Here is a 12926-nt window from a genome sequence, read left to right on the forward strand (position 1 = left end):
AGGCTTACGGACCGAATGAACCAAATTCCGAGTGGATTTCCCATTCCATCCTGAGCCTTTTAACTAGACGGGAAAGGACTCAATTCAGCCTTTAGTAAACATGGAGGGAAAGGCTACCTGAGTGGAGTGAGCATCTGAGGGAAGGCCAGAACTTTCCTTAAAGATAATCTGAAGTTCACTGTGATAGTCATGGACAGATGCATCGGATTTTTGTGAGCAAGTCTGAACTGTGTTGTTATCAACAGCCCTTGGAAAGGCTACTGTAATTGCTCAGTGGAGCTCTCCAGCAAGTTTTCTAGCATCTTGCCAAAAATCAGGTTTGTTTTTACTGAGTCCCTTCAGGATGTTCCCATGGGGCCAGTCTCCTCCAGGTCTGAGCCTGCCTTCACTGATCAACATGAGAACTGGCTGACATAAGGCAGAAGAGCCAGGCGGGTAGGTCTGAGTGTCGCACTCCTCAGCCATCTGTGCTGGTCCTCAGTCACCTATGGAATTGTCTGACTGCGGCTCACGCTTCAGCTTTAGTCCAGGGGACACATAGAACTCGGGGTCTAACAGGATGTCCTGAGGGCACAACTCTAAGGAGACACAGACTCATCAGTTCAGAGGAGGGCGTGAGAGAAGACTCAGGGGCCAGAAGCTGGAGTTGGGGAGGGGGAGCCTGAGACCAGGGACCGTGTGTGCGCGCGTGTGCGTGTGCGTGTGCGTGAGCCGGCACCAGTGGAGAGGACCAAGTGGCTTCCGCGCGGCCATCTTGTCACCTTTCAAAGTTCATTAGCCTCAGTTAATCCTAAAACTTTATTTTGCAAAGAGGCAACTTCAGGTCCCTTGGTAACATGTGGAAGTCTCAAAATACCACTCAAAATAGGTGTTCTGTTTAAATTTGGCAATTTCAGAGCTAGGATTGCCCTGTGTGTGTGTGTGTGTGTGTGTGTGTGTGTGTGTGTGTGTGTGTGTAAAATATGGAACACTTCATGAATTTGTGTGTCATTCTTGTGCAGGGGCCATGCTAATCTTCTCCGTATCGTTCCAATTTTAGTATATGTGCTGCCGAAGCAAGCACTGCCCAATGGGGTTTTAAGAAAAGTTTGGGGATCTCAAAGTTTCCCCATAATGGCCATCGAGAGTTTAAATTACTTTTGGTCACATCAGTCAATTTGGTTAAACATGCACGAGGAGGGACCGTGGCCAGGATCCCCATAGGAGAGACACCCTGAAAATATTAAACTGCCTGAGACCCCATTCTCAGAGGCTTTTTTCTAGAGCAATGGGCCCAGACACTCTAAAACAGGTCAAGCAGCTGCAGGCTCGGTACCAGCCAGTCTCCTCTAGAGCAGCCTGGTCACAGAAAGGTCGCTGGCAGCTGACTGCTGGTTCTGGTAGAGACAGCCTGCTCTGCCAGGAAGGGCCTGGTGTTGATGCGTGCAGACCCAGGGGAAGCCCAGAGACTGAACCCTACCTCCATAAGCTGAGGGCAGGGGGAGACCTAACTAAGGAAGAGGCTGCCACTCCACTCTGGTAACTGGGGACATTTATTAAGGAAAACTTACACACAGGCCACATCCTGGGTGGATGCTTGGGGAATGGACCTCACACCACTAGGCAGGCACCAGAGGATTACAGAAGGCGAGACAGGACAGTCGCATGTGCTGGTATGTGACTTCTCCCAGGTGCAGGTAATCGCTTTACATACCTCACCAGGTCGGGACAACAGAACATTTTAGGACCCAAAACAGAGCAGGTGGCAGGGGAGGGGTGCTGGTTTGCTGCAGAACAAACATCGATTACTATCACACAGTCTCCAGAGAAGCAAATAATTCCCCTCTGGCTGGGGTCCAGCTCGAGGGTCAGGCAGAGGTCAGTCCTGGAGCAGTCTCCCCTCCACACCTGGCAAATGGCTGAATGAATTTGCAAGGGACAGCCTGGTTCCAGACAAATCAGACTGACAGCCAGCACAAATGTCGGGTTCCTAAAGAACCACGTCGGCGGCTACCGGCGGTCGAGCCGGTGGCAAAGGAGAGCTCTCAAAAAAGATCTCACAGGCAAACAGGCCTTTTAACAGAAAAAAGAGAAGAAGGAAAAAAACCCTGAAACTTCTGAACAGATCCCGAATAAAGCCTGGAGAGCGTCAGCACACGAGCATTTGCTCGGATCCAGGAGAAAACTTACCCTTTAACTTCCGAGCCAGTCGGGAGAAAAACAGCGATCTCAGGTGGCTCTGTGGGCGCCACACCTGTTTGCCCACCAGCCCTGGAGCCATGGGGGTCTTCTCTGGGTCCCCGAAGAGCCCCACTGTGCCGACTATAAACAAGAAGCCGACAAGGGGTACCGTCCGCAGAAAGGATTTATTCGGGGAAAAGGAAGAATCAAGTCCTGCACGAGCAGCCACGGCCGGCCGGCCTGCCCGGTGACGGTGCTGCCCGGACCAAGATGACGTACTTGAGAGAGGGGAGTCGGGAGCTCCGTGGAGGGGCGGCCAGCGCGGGGTCCTACCCCGAGCTCTTCCTGTAGGGCTCCTCCCACAGGCCGTCCCCACTCCTGCCTAGGAGGGCTCTGTCATCCGTGTTGACACCTGACACCCCCTACGCTTCCTCTCTAACCCTCCCTAGATACGTTCACATCTTGATTTACATGTTAAACTTGGCAGCGTTTTCACAGGCGAGCGGTGTGCGGACGTTTGTGCAGGCCTCGGGGCGGGAGGCCGGCACGGGGCTCACGGACCGGCCGACGGTGAGCGCACAGCGGGTCGCGGCGGGAGCGAAGACCCCGGGACTAGGGAACGCGCAGAGACGCCCGGGTCGCGCGATTATCCGTCTCCAACTCCTCCTTGGCGGCGCAGCGTCACTCCTGGCGACGACGGCGGGACGTTTGTAACACACGGGCGCCGAGCAGTAGCGTCAGTCTTGGCGATGGCCTTGGGACGTCGTGACGTCAGGGCGCCAGCGCCGGTCTCGACCGCGCACTCCTGGAGCAGCGGCGCGCTCGCCGCCTGGCGTCCGTGGGGCAGACCTCCCTCGGCCTGCGGCGGGGCTCTGTGGGACGGCGCGGGGAGGCCGCCAGGTCGCCGCGCACACGCCCGCCCCGAGCGTCCCGACGCCGACGTCGCCGGCGCCGCCGCTTTTGCGTCACGACTTCCGGGCGTCGCGGCCGCCATCTTGGTCGTGCGGAAGCGGCGCGGCTGGGTGGGAGTCTCGAAGCTGGAGAGTGTGGACGGTGGGGTTGCCGCCATGCCGTCGTCGCCGCTGCGGGTGGCGGTGGTGTGCTCGAGCAACCAGAACCGGAGCATGGAGGCGCACAACATCCTCAGGTAGTGGGGGCCCCGGCCCTGGCCCAGCGCTCCCCGTCGGACGCCGGCCAGCCGGCCGTCCCTCCGGCCCCTGCCCTCCCCGGCCCTTGCTGGGCAGCGACGGCCCCGACCCGTGCCGGGCTGCCCCGGTTCCCGGACCCCCGCCCCGCAGGTCCGACGCCGGCGGCCGGGAGGACGGTACGGGGCTGCCCCAAGTCCGGGCTTCTTGGCTCCCGGGGCGAGCGCAGCGAGGAGTCGACAAGGCTCGGTCGGCCGCGCGGCGACCCCACGTATGCTTAGCCTCGCGAGGAAACTCAGGTTCTGAGCTGAAATGTTCCCAGGTCTCGGAAACCTCAAAGCTCCCAGTAAACTCGAAAGGCCGATGCCATCTGCGTCCACTTTGCACGGGTGTCTGTGCACCTAGTAATAGTGGGCATTCTGTAAAAGGCTGTCCAGTGAGGCTGTAAGTGCCAAGACCAAGGTTAGGGTCTAGGAGATGGTAGTGTCTGGCGACTGTCGCCAGGGCGTGTGGTGGGGTCCTTGATCAACTGTGTTGGAAAACTTGCAGGACAGGACCTGAGGACAGAACAAGCCTTTAAAACCCCCCCAGAAACAGCCTATTTTGTTAACTGCATGATTTTCCATATTTGTTTCCGTCAACATTTTCAAGTCTCATACAAAACAACCCCCACCCCACCCACCAAAGCCTCCAGTCGATAGTTTTTGGGCTGGTGTTGTCTTTAATAAAAGTTTACTCCCACTTGATAAAGTTGTTTCGTTCCAAACCACTTCCCCAAAATGTGAAATTGACCACCTGCATTACGTTCAATTTTGGTATACACGTTCACTTTGATAGCAAAACAAAGTTGAAACTGCCTTTCCTGTGTGGACATTAGGGGACGCAGTGGCTCGCTTCTCGCATCAATCCAGCTTTGACTCTCCTGAGTAACCTGGGAAAGTTAGAATCCCCCCACACTCTAGTTTTTTATTGACGCTGGTAGTGTCAGGTGTCCACGATCTGCTAATTAGGAGTTTAATTTTGCCCAACATCTACCCACTGTCCACAGTATTCGCTTAATGTCATTTTTTTGGTAGAGTGTAGTATGCTTTGAACATAAGAAGTCGATGTTAAGGTTGTTTTTAAACTAAAAATATTTTTTTTTAAACTTTATTGGGGAACACTGATTTTTCCAGGAGCCATCAGCTCCAAGTCAAGTTGTTGTCCTTCAATCTTAGTTGTGGAGGGTGCAGCTCACTGGCCCATGTGGGAATCAAACCGTCAACCCTGTTGCTCAGAGTGCTTGCTCTAACCAGCTGAGCCACCTGGCCGCCCTAAACATTTTTAAACTTTAAAATTATTTTACAACTAGAATCATGCTAGAATTAGTTGTGCTGGGTCAGATCCCCAAATTGCGTTCATGTGTTCAGTCATTAAAAGTTTGGTAAATTTGGGGCCGGCCGAGTGGCGCGTTGGTTGGGAGCTAGCTTGGGGCGCCAGAGGGCCCCGGTTCGGATCCCACATGTGAGGGCCAGTGACACTGCCCTCTACAGCTAAGATGCTGAACAACAGCTCAACCTGGAGCTGGGCTGCCGTGGGTCGCCTGCGACGGCGTGGGTTGCAGCCCCTGCTGCAGTGGGTTGCCATGGGCTGCCGTGTGTGGCCAGTGGCCGGTGGCTGCTATGAGCGGCCGTCCAGAGGCCGGCGACTGATCTGCCTCACCCGGGAGGAGACCAATGATGGTGCCAACTTGGGCCAGTGAAGCAACGTCCTCCACAACTAGACTAAAGAACAAAAGGACAGCAACTTGTCTGTTCCCCTTCCCCCAATTCCCCAGCGCTGTTCTTATCCCCCAACTCCCCAATAAAAAAATTTTAAAAAGTTTGGTAAATTTAAGCAAAAGAATGCAAGGTTCACACTCCTGGAAAATTACTCAAGGAAAATAAAATTTAACATCTCAGTTAAAATAAAGATCTGGAGACTGCCCCATTCTGCTGGTTCTGGATGGTGATCCTTTGTTTAAGCCCTTCTGCTGTATCTGCGTAACAAACCTGGGATGAAATCTTAGGAAAGGGAAACTTGAATTACCTGCAGCAGCTGTGTTAAGGAAGTCAGCACTGTCCCGCATCTCTGATTCCCTGAGACAGTCACTATAGGTGACAAGTTCAAAGTGGCTGCATTGGGTCTCCTGTGAAAAGGGGTGCAGAAGAGCCCCTCGGAATAACCATCGAGTAGGAACTCTTGTGTGTGCTTTGACCTGTTTTACTGTCTTTCAGATATACTCATAAAAAGAGCAGACTGAGAATGAGGGCATATGTTATTGATATCACGAATGTGAAGTTATTTTAGACATGAACCTTTAATTTCTAAAATGCCTATTTTGGGGGTGTTTTCCTTTGTTAAAATAGTAGTGTTTGCATGTTGCAAATAATTCTCACTGTAGAAAATATGTGGACGTTGAAGAAGATAAAGATCATAGTACATATCCACACTTAACGGGAGACCCAAGTCACGTTCTGTAATCTCTTGCCATGTAATGTGAACAAAGTTTGATTTCGGTACTCATTTCCGCTCTCACTGGGGTGTGTGGAATTTGAATCTATCTGTTCATACTGCCTGATGGTGCAGGTTGTGAGGCCAGCACAGCAATCTCAGGGACCCTGTGCAGTGATGGATTTGGTAAGCGACCCCACAGACAGTTGGGCTTCCTTTTTCAGTCTTCTAATGTCAGCATCCTTGTGCCATAGAAATATCTGCACACTTTTCTGGGTATTTCCTTGGCATAAATTCTTAGAGGTGGAATTGCTGAGTGAAAGGTAGGCAAGTTTTACATTTTCATACGTTTTTGCCCTCCAGAAGATATCTATGTATATAATTCCCATTTCCTCATAATCTGGGTATTATTTTCACCTTTTCATGCTACCAGGATTAAAAAAAATGGATCTTACCTTCCTTTACTTTTTTTCTTTTTTATCTGAGCCATCCTGCCACCTGTTGGCAGCTCAGGTTGGGCCAGGAATCGAACTGTTGTTGCTCAGAGCTCGTACTCTTGAGCGAGCTCTTAACCTACTGAGCCACTCGGTCGACCCGCCCCTTCACTTTCCTCGACTTTTAAAATTGCTGTTGAGGTTGAACAACTTTCCATGTCATTTTCACTTTTGAAAAATGATTGTGGCTTTATTTGGATTTTTGTAGGGTTTAAAAGCATCTTTAAGAAATTTATATGATGGTTTCTGTTACAACTAGGAGAGCTTATGAAAGTCAGATTTAGAGACTTAGGCCTTAAAGATGGGTGATGTTTGTGGAAGGCATAGAAAAATGGTATGATAAGTGGAAAAAGCAGGAAAATTGTGTGCACAGGGTGGATAGAAATACAAAAACCAACTGAAATGAAATCGCAAAAGGAATGCAGGTAGTTGAACGTGCTCTGTTTTGTTTTTGCCCTATTGAAAAGCAGCTCGCGTTTTTCTGACAAGTGGAATACAAATGGTGATACGTGTTGGCACTTCCTGGAGCTGGTTGTAATGTTCGCTAGTCACCCTGAGGTGATCATTTTTGATCTTTTGAGACTAAATTGTTTCAAATGCCAGTCTTAGGGGTCTTTCGGATTTAGGGGTGTAGGAAGGCTGTTGTGAGCCCACAGAGCCTCCTGTTCTTTGTACTCTGTGAATTAACATTTCCCTTTGGAGCCAGTTAATTTATTTTTGGTTCTGATCTGTCTCCTAGATGTTGAGGGGCATGTCGATTTTTGGACGCTGTGTTTATAATTATAGCAATTCGAAGCAGATTATTTAAAGACAGACTGCTATAAATTGGTGGACTGAAACCTCAGTCTATTTTCAGTCATAACACCCTGGCCAATGTGCTTTGGGGAGCAAGTGGGGAAGAAACAGGTTAGAGTCCATCTTGTGAGCTCTCCGTACCAGGTACTTTCCAAACCTCACCTGAGGCCATCCTGACAACTGTTAGGGCGGGCTCACTCACACAGGTGAGGAGACTGCCCAGAGCCAGAGCCCCTGCTTGTGAGTGACAGCAGGGATTTGGACACAAGGGGTTCTGGTCACTGATAGATGAGTAACAGAACTGGGGCTCATTTGGGAAAAAACACAGATGGAGGATGGACCCAGGATGTGGGGGGCGTGGCAGCCAGTCGAGGTCCTGTGGTTGTCCAGTTTGGGCTGGGGCTCTCGGTCATGACTAGAGCTCGGTCCCAAGTCACTGGGACCGAGGTGCTGGGACCACGTCTTGGAGCTGCTAAGGGTTGAGTGGTCATGCATCTGCGTGCGCCAGACATGGGTACAGCCCGTCATGGAGCTAGACCCCTCTCTGGTCTACACGCATCCCCAGACGTTTCTTCACCAGGGTGGTCAGCTGGGTCCTGCCGCCCTGTGACTGCGTCTGCTATTTCGGTTCTGAGAACACTTGAAGAAAGAACTGGTAATGTGTGGGAAGGTGAAAGGATCTGAACTCATGACCTAAGAATGGCAGAGGACACCAAGGAGGTGCCCACAGGGAATGTGTTTGCCTGCGTGGGTCTTCAGGGGCTGCATGCTTTTGTCTCCAGAAGGTGGAGCTAGGGGTGGTTTGGAGGGAGGTTTCTGTTGGAATGTGAACATTGAGACAAACCGGGTAGACCAAGCCTGGTAACATCACCAACAGCTGAAATACCTGCGGTAGCATCATCCTCTCCAGGCATTTTCACAGGGCCCGGGGGGGCCCGGTGCAGGCTCCCAGCTTAGGGTCGTGTCCCTCCGTGCTTAGGATCCCTAGGACCACCTCATGTGGTGCTGGCAGGAAGCACGGTGGTGGTGTCCATGCTGCTGGGCTGCCTGAAGCCCCACATACTGAGGGCCTACCCCCCTATGTGGGGGTGACGCTGGAGAGGCCCACGGTGGCCAGCAGAGCAAGGTGGCCTGAGCAGCAAGAGTCCAGGAACCACAGGATGAGGGATGCCTTGGCAGGGCACCGACAGGCAGCCGAAACACTGCGTTTGCCACAAGCTCATGCTTAGAAGCCGCTTGCTTTTGTGTTTGACCTTCCGGGAGGATAAGAAGGAAGTAGATCGTACACGACGTGTGTTGAGGTGCGTTTGGGACCTGCTTTTTGAATTTTTTTTTTAAAGATTTTTATTGCAGAATTGGGGGATGGGAACAGAGCTGGGGAATTGGGGGAAGGAGAACACACAAGTTGCTGTCGTTCTGTTCTTAAGTCTAGTTGTGGAGGATGTTGCTTCACTGGCCCAAGTTGGCACCATCATTGCGCTCTTCCCGGGCGAGGCAGATCAGTCGCCGGCCTCTGGACAGCCGCTCACGCTGGCTGCTGGCTACACATGGTAGCCCGTGGCAACCCACTGTAGCAGGGACTGCAGCCTACACCGTTGCCAGCAACTCTGGGCAGCCCAGCTCCAGGTCGAGCTGTTCTTCAGCTTCTTAGCTGCAGAGGGCAGTGTCACTGGCCCGCATATGTGGGATCCGAACCGGGGCCCTCTTGGCGTCCCAGGCCAGCTCTTAACCAACGCACCACTCGGCCGGCCCTGGGGCCCACTTTTTGCCAGTGAGAACATACATTTTGGGGAATGCTGACATTTCAGAAGTTTCTTCTGTGTCTTGGCCACAGAGGAATTGCAGGCAGGCGTCGTCCAGCTGAGGTCCTCGTGAGCAGGAGTGGTTTGTGCACAGGAGGTCATCGCATTGCTAGCCGTGGGGCTGACAAGTAGTGCGTGCTTCACTTGTGGTGTGGGCGACGTGGTGGCGAGTGCATCATGTCCTCACAGGCTGTACTTTCAGAAGCGGGGCACCGGTCTAAGATTTCAGTCTGAGTCAAAACAGTGTTCGAAGTTATATTAATAATTGCATTGTAGAAAACAGAAATGACCATTTTGTATGTGATTATTTTACCCTTAGTCATGGGATGACAGTGGAAACAATTCTGTTTCCCAAATTTGACAGTTTCTTTGGTAGTTTCTTCATGATAGATTTTTGATACTCGTGGAGACATTTGAAAATACTCGTCTGGGAGATTGGTTTAACGTACAGAATAGTTGGCCCTTAAGACAAAGCCTTTTGGTTGTCAGGAGTATTTTTTATAGCATTCGGTTCAATTTGTGAAACAAATTGTCACTCTGCACTGTTGTCACCACACAAGATGGGCCGTTATGTCAGTTGCACCAGCTTAGAAGACAGCACTTCTGTTGCTAATTAGCCTTTTCGCCACCTGTGAACAAATTGCATTTGATTTTATTTTTAAACACACTTGGTGAAATTTCAGAAAGTTGGGCAGGGTGGTGAGGAATGGCAGAGGCAGTTCCTTGTAGGAGAGGCCCCCGTAGTCAGATCCCCACCTGGCCTAGTGGAAACTCAGCAGGTGACCCTTAGAAGCCGTCACGGGTCAGCCAGGTGAAAGGTTGGGCGAAGTTAGTTTTGGGATGATTTACTTTTTGGGATATGGGCAGACTAAGTGGCAAATGTTCCAGTTGGACACCCAGTGAAACCTCAAACCCCAGATGACATGAGGTGAGTGAAGTTGGTGGGTCTGGCCAGGTGACGTCATCCAGGCAGGTCAGGCCCAGGCACTGCAGCCCTGGGAGCCCTGTGGGCGCTTGTAGGTGACACACTGCCATCCTGCAGCTGGAAACCCTTGGTTCTGTCCAGGGTCTTCGCCCCCGTTACTACATTCCCATCTCATGGCTTTCCCCATTGCTGTGCCTTTTCCTGTCCTTGTGCTGGACATTTTGCTAACTTTGTGGTCCTCTCCCCCACCCCCCCATGGTGGTCATGATGACATTCATCAGGCTTGTTGGTGCTTCTGCCAAAGATCCTGCTCTTTTCGTAGGTTACCTGAGTCCTTGAGGAATGGGTGCAGGTTTGGGGGAGGCGGTGAGGTGTGCTGTGCACGTCCAGGCTCTGTGGCCAACTCCCCCGCCCCCGGTCATGGCGAGGGTTGCTGTCGTCCGTGTTTCCTGCCTCCCTTTCCATCGGGGTCTGTAGTTGTGATCAGGCAGAGGAAATGTCTCTGTCTTCGCGGGGGGCGGGCGGGGGTGTCTGGGCCTTGGTTTGTGAGCCTTCGTCTCTGCTGTTCAGCCATGTTCTTCATCTCGGGGCTGGGGGCCTGCTAGGGAAAGGACCTAGGAGGAGTGTTAACCTGAACCAGAGGGGAGCTGCTTTGTACCCTCTCGGTATGCACTGGGCCTCGCAGGGGTGCCCCTCCCTCCTGCGCTGTCCTCACCCCTCTCCAGTGGCAAGTGCTGCTGTGTGGAGGGACCCACAGGTCCATCTCATCCTCTGTGGCTACAGCTTGGCTGCTTGAACGCCCTTTGGGCCTGTGGCAGACGCAGTGTCTGGGGTGGTGGCCTCCAGGAAGTGAGGTGTCTGGTGGGGTGACAGGTTTTTGCTGCTGGGTGCCAGCGCATTATCCCGAGCCACGCGGTCCCTCCAGCTGCCCCGGCTGGGTGAGGCGTCTCCTCCTCGTAAAACTCCACGCAATACTCAGCAGCTGTTTGTCGTGTGCCTCCTGCATGCGGGCACTGCTGTAGGTGCTAGGGACACAGCAGTGAGAAAAGGGACCATGTCCTTCCTGCATGGTGCTGCCGTGGCAGTGGGAGAGGACAGCCCATGACAGGCCTGAGCTTTCTCCATACGGCGCACTTCTCCCCTGAGGAGTGAGACATACCACTTCCTTCCCAGAAACGTACGTCCCTGTCTTGCGGGGTCAGCACTTAACTTTCGAAGGAGCTCTCATGTATGTAGGGTTCCCGGTCTTGGCCCTGCAGACACAGCTTGGGGGCTTACAGTTCACTCACTGTAGGAGGCTTAGCAGCCTCCCTGGCCCCTGGAAGCCAGTGGTACCTCCCACACGGCTACATATCCCAAGTCACGACAATAAAAAATACAGAAAAGCTCAAGACTGGAATCACAGCAATTCCAGAGCCCGTTGGGCCTGTCAGAAGCATGTAGGTGCTGGTGGAAACACACGCGGTCTTTCTGAGGTCCTCTGTCGGGGGCTGGGGGGCTTCATAGGCACGGATTCCATGATTTGTAAATGCAGAGCTGGATGACAAGTCCATTTATTTAGACATTTTTAATGCGTAACTTTTTTCTTCTTACTGAGTTCGAACACAAGTCCTGTAGCAGACTCACTGTGCACGTGGCCTGCTGTGTAGACCCAAGGCTGGTGATCGTTGGTGGGACAGAGTGTCTTGGGGCTTCAGCACTTGGAAGATGGCATTTCTTTCTTGTGGTATAAATGGTCGCTAGTAGGGCTGCATTCATGTACTCCCTCCCTCCGTTTATTAGGAAACGTGATTGGTTCCCTTATCTTGGACTCTGCAGGTTACAAGAGAGCACCCACAGCTGTGGGCTGGCAGCTGAGGCGAGGATGAGAAAGGCTGGGTGCCCAGTTCTGGCTTCCTGGCAAGCCTGAACCCAGGGTGTTGGGAACTTGTGTGGACAGTGTCCTGAGGTGGGGTGTGTGGTCAAGTCTTGAGGCGTTTCTTAGGAATCTAGAGATAAGGGTCCTGGGAGCCTGAACCCAACGCAGAGGCCAGGACTGGTCGGGACAGACGTGGAGGTGACCCCTCTCCCAGTCCTGTGGGACTCCCAGAGTCCTGGTGATGCTGCAAACGCACCTTGTCACTGGGACCAAAGGGTCCTTTGTCTCCCGTTCGCATTGGTTTCAGCTGGCTTTTGTGTAACATGCTACAGGACTTGTTAAATTTGTGAATAAAATATTTAAAGTTAAGGATTTAAAAACATGTTCTCTAACATCAGATGTCCCATTTCATGTCCCTTCTTTCAGGATTTGTGTCTTACTGAGCCCCACTGTGACTCTGTCTCTCCTTCTGTGTTTTTCAGCAAACGGGGATTCAGTGTCCGGTCCTTTGGAACGGGGACTCACGTGAAGCTTCCAGGACCCGCGCCCGACAAGCCAAACGTTTATGATTTCAAAACCACATATGACCAGATGTATAACGATCTCCTTAGAAAAGACAAAGAACTGTATCCCAGTGGGGGTCCTTTTAAAGACCCCAGTGTGGTCATGTCGGGTAGGTGTGGCTGTGATGCAGCCCCACGCTCACCTCCGATGCAGGGGTGTGGGGGGCGGGCGCGTGTGTTGCAGACCACCCTCCTCTCACCTGAGGGAAGCAGGTTTCTGTCCCTGGCGCTGCTGGGGCAGGTCACGTGCGGTGCCCGGGCAGTGAGCACGCAACGTAAAGGGGAGTCATGCTGGCAGAGCCGAGGGGAAGGTTGTGACTTGACACGGACCAGCCGCCGAGGTGAGGAAAGCAGAGACCACTGACCCAGGGCCGCTCCCCGCAGGGCTGCCCACTTCCCTTCGCAGGTAGGTGTGTGCCTGTGGGTGTGCGCTGACGGCACACGTGTGGGTAGGCCGGCAGCTTCCATCCCGACGGATGTCTTGAGAGGGTCTGATCTGTAAAAGGGCCGAGTTCGCTACCAAAGGAAGCGTGCTAGAAACTACCGTATTTGCCGGCGTATAAGACGACTGGGCGTATAAGACGACCCCCTAACATTTCCACTCAAAATACAGAGTTTGTATATACTCGCCGTATAAGACTACCCCCTCTTCCGCACACCTTCCACACACCAAATAAAAGGTAAAACAATATCAGATTTGATTTGGCCCACT

The 12926-nt window shown here is 52.5% G+C and overlaps 1 protein-coding gene across 1 annotated transcript in view; it reads left to right on the forward strand.

Annotated features, from left to right (window-relative positions):
* Positions 1–3107: 3107 nt before the first annotated feature.
* SSU72 (SSU72 homolog, RNA polymerase II CTD phosphatase) overlaps positions 3108–12926 on the forward strand; it is a 23027-nt gene continuing 13208 nt past the window's right edge. Inside the window, exons 1-2 of the mRNA XM_019658495.1 lie at positions 3108–3307; positions 12134–12277. Of these exons, the coding sequence (XP_019514040.1) occupies positions 3228–3307; positions 12134–12277 (224 nt within the window). The 5' untranslated portion in view covers positions 3108–3227. The remainder of the gene's footprint in view (positions 3308–12133; positions 12278–12926) is intronic.

The sequence above is a fragment of the Hipposideros armiger genome, unplaced genomic scaffold, assembly GCF_001890085.2.
Source record: "Hipposideros armiger isolate ML-2016 unplaced genomic scaffold, ASM189008v1 scaffold_284, whole genome shotgun sequence".
Classification (NCBI taxonomy): Eukaryota; Metazoa; Chordata; class Mammalia; order Chiroptera; family Hipposideridae; genus Hipposideros; species Hipposideros armiger.